Below are 7,429 nucleotides of genomic sequence, written 5' to 3' on the forward strand. Positions count from 1 at the left end.
TGCATAGCCTGTCGTTTCAATAGATAGGCTTCATCAGGTTAATAGAATTTTGATTGATTGATTGATTGATTGATTGAACTGCGCTCAGGTCAAGATTCAGGGCTGCAATGGTTCTAGTGCCGAGAGCTTTGACGAGTTGCCGGAAATTTTCGAGGCGAATGTTGGAAACGGGTGCGCGACTGTTGAGAAAAAAGAGACGGTGTTCAAGGAGCCTGGGGAGAAGGTGGGATATGCGGCTGGAGTGAAGAAGGGCGACAAGCCATTTCCTCTGTATAGAGCGAATGTTTAAGAGGTGTTCTAGGTGTACCGATCGATAGCTTAATCTTAATTTGACATGCTGGTAACTTGCTTCGAAATGCTACCGCCTAGAACGTAGAACACTGCCTACTATACTCCATACTGCGCCCAGAATAGCAACAAACTAGGCTTCTCCACGCCGCGGCGCATGACGTCAGCGACCCACCCCCACAGGGACGACTTCACTTCACTCATCCGCTAATCCAGGACCGTCAATCTGTCAACAACCACCGGAACCTTAACTGTCCCTTTTCCCCTTCATTCTTCACACTCGGGGAAAGTAAAAACCATGAGCACCACGCCAGGAATGCCGGGCGAGCTGGCCGACCGCAACGCCAGCGATGAAAGCCTCGACGCGGTCCGCGTCGAACCAGAGCATGATGAGCCTGAGGCCGACCACGCGGATGAGACCAGCGCGGTCCAGGCCATCACGAAGCGCAAGACGCCTTATATGGCGTATAAGCGATCGAACAAGGTCGAGGAGGAAGAGCTCGCCGAGGGATTGTCCAACGAGGATCTCTGGATGCTGATTAGACGGTTTAACAAGGTATTTCCCTGCCCCCTTGTGCCCCGGCATGTCTGAAGGATCACTGACTGACGAACCTCGTACAGCAAATTTACTATGTTAAAGCGACGCAAGATACCACGCAGAGCGTGCTGGATCTGAATCGCGCAGAAGATGAACAGTTCCCGCCGGAGAAGCTGCGCATGACGATTGAGCGCTTCTATACCTCTGTGATTGTAGGGGTTACGGATCTGTTTAATCATGTGGTACGCTTGAGGTCGTGGAAGGAGCCCCGTCGGACGGCCGTTTTCTGTGGGGTATGTCCGTATTCTCATCATCTCAGTATCTCTGAGCCGTTCAGGATGCTATGCTGACGCATGCCAGGTGTATTTCCTCGCGTGGATCGTCGATCTTCTTGCCCTGGTATCTCTTGGCACTCTAATAGGTCTGATCATGTTCCCTGGACTCAGACCGTTAATGTTCCCTCCTGTTCCTACATCTCAGGTTGACCCAAGCACGGGTGATGTAAAGCCGACTGGCGAGCCAGCCTCACGAGATAGTATCACCGGGGCGCCCGAGAAATACAAGGGCGAGGCGGCTGAGCAGGAGGCCAATAATTTTGTGAACAGTATTGCGAACGTTGCAATTGAGAGTGCGGCCGGAAAATATGGCCAGGCTGTTAAGGAGGATACTACCGAGCCAGCACCGGAACCAGATATCATCGATGCCGGAGCGGTAGCGGCCGATGCGCAGGGTGAGGCGGGCCCGACCGAAGATAAAACCAAGCAGCCCATGAAAAAGAAGGTCGGCAAGGCGACGGACCAAATCATGCGGATTATCAGCGACGTGACGGACGTGTATGAGAGGTTTGCGAAGTATGTCATCTTGTCTTTTTTTTTTTTTTTTTTTTTTTTTTTTTGGAATACTCGTTCTAACTGTTCCCGAAAGTGTTCTCTCTCCCACACCGCCGTTCTATGCAATCTCCACGCGACTGAAAATCGTCGGTATTCTGTTCGGTATCGCTGTTGTTGCGTCCCTCACGTCTAGCTATTTGATTGTCAAGGGTGCTGGTTTCGTGGTCGGGCTGGCGTTCTTCGGCGATCCGGTCTTCCAGCGCACGATGGACTATTTGAACACTAACATCCCCGATTGGAAGAAATATCTCGACCTTCAGATGTATGGCCCTTATATCCCAACACCTTCCTCATATTCTAATGCATTACATCTAGGACCCTCCTCAAAGGAATCCCCACCAACGCACAGCTCACTCTGACACTACTACGCATCGGCGAACTCAACTGCAGCCCTCTACCACCCCCTCCCACCTCTCAGACCCCAGACGCCTCGATGCCTATCAGCCGCAAACTCTCGAAAGCACTAACCCTCGGCGAAGAAACCAACGACGAGAAGTCCCTCACCTCCCCATCAACCACCACCCTGGGCACTCAGGACACCTCTTCCCCAGTAGACGCAAAGCCCAAACGCCGCTGGGTCTACAAGGTGCTGCGCTTCGTACGACGCACCATCGCAACCGCTATCAAAAGCCACGTCGCGCTGGATCGTGCCCTCGCGATCGCCAACTCTACCCATACCAAACATCTTATCGGCATGCTGCACCAGAAAGGCTGGGTCTCTGCACCTCTGGGGCCGTTGAAATTCGACGCTAAGTTCGAGCGCAAGCGCGGGACTGTCGTTCTTGATTCTTCGAAGGAGACGCCCGTGCTGTATTTCACAACGGCGAACTCCGCTAATCTCCATGATCTGCGAGTCGAAGGCCAGAAGAAGAGTGCTGTCTTATTCCAGATCCCTGTCACGGAGATCAGAGAGCTCAAGAAAACGGAGGGATTGGGGTGGAAGGGGAAGTTGATTGTGGAGTTGACGGCGGGAAGTAAAGAGGCGGCTGATGGGTTGGTGGTTTCGGGCGCTCAGGAGGGTCAGTTGTATCATGTTACGGGCATGAGGGCACGGAATCAGCTGTTTAATCGGTTGGTGGCGATTGATGCGCAGTTTTGGGAGAGTTGGTAAATGGTTTGGTGCTCCATCTATGGTCTGGTGTACGGTGGGTTAAGGTCAATGTGGCAGTTTTTTGCCTTCATATTCGCATTTCATTTATGTGGATTACATAGCGGTTTTATGATGCCATCAACTTATAACTCGATATAAAAATGCAAATTAAAATGAGCTACTAAAGTCTGAGTGTATGAGAGCTTGCTAGAATGAAAATGTGTATGCAAAGGCCTTGCAGGGATTACAGCTTAGATAGAATTCCATCAGGTCGCAGAACCGACAAATAGCTTTTGCGGATTTCAGATATCGATCGACAGCTATAAAGATTGTCAGCGCTACGAAGGGTCTTTCCACATTGCGGATGCTTACCCTGCCAGAGCCATAGTGATTTTCAATTCCTGACGTAGAATCCTGATTGCGAGCTCGACGCCTTCTTGTCCGCCATACTATAGACTGCCATTAGCCAACCTCAACCTCCATATACCACGTGGTCCAAAGATATTGAGGAAGATTCTTACAGCAAGGCCCCAGATTGGTATCCGTCCGGCAAAGCAAAAGTCCGCTCCAAGTGCCAGCGCCTTGAAGACATCTGAGCCTCGCCGAATGCCGCCGTCAATTGCTATGGGAATTCGTCCGTTTGCGACCGGGGCGCAATCCCTCAGCGCATCGAGCGTTGCGGGAACGCCGTCAAGCTGGCGACCACCGTGGTTGGAAATTACAACTCCGTCGAGTTTGTTCTGGATTGCGATCTCGACATCCTCGGGGCAATATACTATGATTTGATGAGTATATTATGTTCAAAGGCAGACGAGTAGCTTACCTCCTTTCAACCAGATCGGAAGTTTCGTGTGTTGACGAAGCCACGGTATGGTACTGGCCCAGTCGAGGCTTGGGTCTTGACAAGTCAGAGAGAGCAACCATTGTATTTCATTATTCACGTTCAAGATCTCACCATATTCTGTACGATCGGATGTATCACTTCCGTGGCTGAGGATGTTGGGCCAGGACATATCAGCCGGCAGTTGATAGTTGTTGTTGTACTCGTTCAATCGCTTGCCTAGGACTGGAACGTCCACGGACAGAAACAAGGCTTTATACCCGGCCTCTACTTGCATTGTCAGTAATAAACCCAACGAACAGCAACAATGCGTAGAATGAGCACGTACTCTCAGCACGCTCCAACAACTGCACAGTGATGGATCGGTCCCGCAGGACACACATCTGCATAAAATATGGGTTGCCGGACCCTTGTTCGGCGACCTCCTCGAGACTATGGTTCGAGTACGAGGACAGACCCATGCAGACACCAAATTTCGCCGCAGCGCGTGACGTCGCGAGCTCACCGTCGGGATGGGCTAGTTTGTGCGAGGCGGCGGGACTGAACCCGAAAGGAAGGGCGACCTAGAAAGTACGGCACACTGGTCAAAATACTGCGTTGTGTCTGTGTAGCTAGACTTAGTTGGATGGTAGGTACCCTGGTGCCCAGTATTTCCGTGCTGGTATCAATGTTGTCCACGTTAACGAGGATCCGTGGTCGGATTTTGTAGCGGTCAAAAGCGGCCTCGTTCTCTCGCAGTCTATACAATCAGTGTTAGTATCATTTGATGAAGGCTGCTGATGGCAGAAGGATGATACTGACGTGATAAGGTCCATGGCACCCTCATTATAGTAATCTTCAATTCCATAGTCATCAGTCCGAGCTCTTGCTCAATCTCTTTTTTTGCCAGATACCACATACCTCTTATCATGACAGGGAGCTTCTTGCTCCCAAGAGCCTTTAGATCAGCTATACAGCTAACATTTTTATGCAGTGTTTCTCCTCGGTGGGCCATGTTTCCTTAGTCGAAGTTGCTGCTGCTGTTTGACTCCGAAGCTCTGCTTGTGAAAGTAATTGGATCTCAGGGAATGAAGCAGATGTCTTCATCCAGGAGTTATATTCTTCAGACAGGCCAGAGCTACGGACAGCTCATCGTCCGGATTCAGAAGCCACTTTCCTTGGTCGGAGGTATTTGCAGGCCCCGCTGTTCACAAGAGACGCAAAGTCGCAGTTATGCCTAATCTCTGGCCAATTACAGGAGCTTCATCGGAATACTTTACCCCATCTCTGGGGAATAACTGGGGAATGATGTTCATGGGGGTAGGCTTCCCCATAGTCGCTGGCTCCCGTGGGAGATTAGGGCTTCCGCGGAATCGCATTCCCGTTTTGGCAGGGCAGCACCCCACCTGCTCAGGAATCTGATTAAACGCGATCGTTGACTGAGAAGTTGCAAGTTACAACTACTCAGATCATATATTGTCTCAAAACATACCTAAACACAATGGCACGGGTCTTTCTGTGAGTTTGTTGTAACCAAGTGCGATTTTCTGGGAGATATACTAACCCGCTGTCGTATAGAACCGGAGCTTCGGGCTACATCGGTGGTGACATTCTCCACACTCTCAAGTCAGCCTTTCCCCAACTCGAGTATACTGCTCTGCTACGAGACTCTGCGAAAGCCGATCAAGTTACGAAGGCATACCCTGATGTCCGCGTTGTGCACGGAGATTTAGATGCAACATCCTTGATCGAGGAAGAAGCCCGCCGCGCAGACATTGTAATCCGTGAGTTAGCTTTATATTGCTGATTGTGTTTGGTCTTTTAGCTAACTAGATCGTCAAGACGCCGCAAACAACAAACATATCAAGAGCGTCGAGGCTATTTGCCGCGGACTGAGCGCGTCCGGTAGAAACAAGAACGGTACACAGCAGGACTCCTTTGTTGCTATGTTTTTCGTTCATACTCACACCTTTCAGGCATTTGGCTGCAGGTATCCGGAGCAGCGCTTTTGTCTATCGCCGACATCGAGAAGAAAACCTTTGGGGAGTTCTCAGAGAAGATTTACAGTGATCTTGATGGCGCCGAGGAGCTTCGCGCGCACATCCGACGTCACTCCGCCACTCGTATAGTCGACAATTATCTTCTCAACCTGCCTGTATCTTCCACGCGACCCAGAACCGCCCTGATTTTCCCTCCCATCATCTATGGCCGCGGCAGAGGACCAGTGAACCAGCGAAGTATCCAGATCCCAAACCTTGCAAGGATTTCGATGCAACGTCGCGCCGGATTCCAAGTTGAAAAGGGCGAGAGCATCTGGAGCAGCGTTCAAATTTCCGATCTCAGCAATATCTTTGTCAAGCTTGTTGAGCAAGCGCTGCAGGGCGACAACAATGCCCTTTGGAACGAGAACGGGCTGTATTTCCCTGGAACGGGAGCTCTGGTAAGTCTTCACAACAGAATATCTCGAAATAAGATCTAATTCTACGTAGCCCTGGAAAGCGATCTCGGAGCATTTGACTCAAGAGTTGCATCGACTTGGCCTCGTGGATTCCACTTCGGTTAATGTGGTCAGTCACGACGAAGCAGACACTCTAATGCCTAGCGGTAGTATTTTTTGGGGAACAAATGCACGGCAGTTGTCTCAGCGGGCTCCGAGTCTTTTGGGATGGGCCCCTAAGGAAAAGAGCTTAGAGGAGGATATTCCTGACACTGTTCAGCTCGAGGCTCAGAGGCTTGGGTTGAAGTAGATGTGATATTGTGAAACGAAGGATACTATTGTCACTCTAGTCATCAATAATTGCTATTTCTTGACGCAAATATTCCGTACCGTAGTTGATCACCTGACGCCCGTCCCCACCTGACGCCCGTTTTTCAACTCAGCGCCCATATAGAAATTGAAGCCATACAACCACATACAAGCCGAATTATATAGAAATTTTTGAGCGGAGTGAAATATGCGTAGAAATGAAGCTATACACGTTTTTTTTTAATCGCGAAAGCGCTGTGGGAGGCGTATTTGCCTGCCTCGGCGGTTGAGCGTTGGAGGAGCCTGTTCAACGACCTCAACGCCTACAGGAGCGATATCATTTGAAATTTTCGCCCGCGGTATGCTAGGAGGCTTACTTTTGCCTCGCTGAGCCGAATTGAAGTCATTTTGGAGCTGTATATCAGCTTGCTTAGCGAGCTGATTATCCTGCTTTTTCCGCTTCTTTTCTTCTGCTTCACGGAGCCTCATTTCTCGATTGGAAGCGCGAATTCGCTTGCGTTCTTCGACTAAAAGCTTTTTTTCCTCTTTCTCTCGCTGCTTACGAATCCTATCCTCTTCTTTTGAAGCTTTAGCGAGCTGTATAGCTTCATCTTTCTCCGCTTGAAGGTCACGAGCTTGCTGAATCTTCTTAGGAGAGTAAAACACCGCGTAACCATCCTCAGGGGCTCGTAATTCAAAAAGAAGAGGCTTGCCTCGCTGGCGCTTCTTCTTCTCTAGTTGTAGAGCTTCTTCAAGGCCTTGGCAGCGCAGTTTTAAGATGATATTCTCTGTAGAGAGATGATGCATCGTAGAACTCAATTTTTGGGCCTTTTGATCATACAAATCGCTGACTGCATGCTTGAGAAGCCTCTCGATCTTTCTCCAATCTTCTGCACCGAGTACTGAGCGAGATGAATCACTAGAGGAAGGCCGATTATCGTTATCTCGGCTAAATCGAGATAAAACGACCTCGGGATCCCACGGCGCGATTCCTACCGATTTCCATGAAGAAATGATATTTTCAAGCGATAAAGCGCATCCCCATGAAGGCCAAAAG

General features: G+C 50.0%; 4 protein-coding genes across 4 annotated transcripts; 2 read left to right on the plus strand and 2 right to left on the minus strand.

Annotated features, from left to right (window-relative positions):
• KD926_005593 (uncharacterized protein) lies at positions 1-2,827 on the plus strand (the record flags this gene model as incomplete). Its single annotated transcript, XM_053095595.1, has 6 exons — positions 1-270; positions 505-844; positions 910-1,119; positions 1,187-1,677; positions 1,751-1,978; positions 2,032-2,827. Coding segments are annotated over 6 exons (2,247 nt in total), but the record flags the coding sequence as incomplete, so codon positions are not given.
• A 223-nt stretch (positions 2,828-3,050) lies between these two features.
• On the minus strand, positions 3,051-4,641 carry KD926_005594 (alpha-hydroxy acid oxidase; the record flags this gene model as incomplete). Its single annotated transcript, XM_053095596.1, has 9 exons — positions 3,051-3,126; positions 3,179-3,255; positions 3,328-3,581; positions 3,630-3,704; positions 3,762-3,914; positions 3,976-4,210; positions 4,284-4,386; positions 4,449-4,482; positions 4,548-4,641. 9 exons carry the CDS (start codon positions 4,639-4,641, stop codon positions 3,051-3,053), a joined length of 1,101 nt encoding a protein of 366 aa, XP_052949751.1.
• A 486-nt stretch (positions 4,642-5,127) lies between these two features.
• Positions 5,128-6,373, plus strand: KD926_005595 (uncharacterized protein; the record flags this gene model as incomplete). The annotated part of the gene is made up of 5 exons (XM_053095597.1): positions 5,128-5,144; positions 5,205-5,410; positions 5,469-5,546; positions 5,603-6,066; positions 6,116-6,373. The coding sequence occupies 5 exons, from the start codon at positions 5,128-5,130 to the stop codon at positions 6,371-6,373; spliced, it is 1,023 nt and encodes a 340-aa protein (XP_052949752.1).
• Positions 6,374-6,612: 239 nt separating this feature from the next.
• Positions 6,613-7,179, minus strand: KD926_005596 (uncharacterized protein; the record flags this gene model as incomplete). Its single annotated transcript, XM_053095598.1, has 1 exon — positions 6,613-7,179. The coding sequence occupies one exon, from the start codon at positions 7,177-7,179 to the stop codon at positions 6,613-6,615; it is 567 nt and encodes a 188-aa protein (XP_052949753.1).
• Between the last annotated feature and the right edge of the window lie 250 nt (positions 7,180-7,429).

This window comes from Aspergillus affinis (genome assembly GCF_023601865.1).
Source record: "Aspergillus affinis strain CMG 70 chromosome Unknown NODE_286_length_7429_cov_106_953482, whole genome shotgun sequence".
In the NCBI taxonomy this organism is placed as follows: Eukaryota; Fungi; Ascomycota; class Eurotiomycetes; order Eurotiales; family Aspergillaceae; genus Aspergillus; species Aspergillus affinis.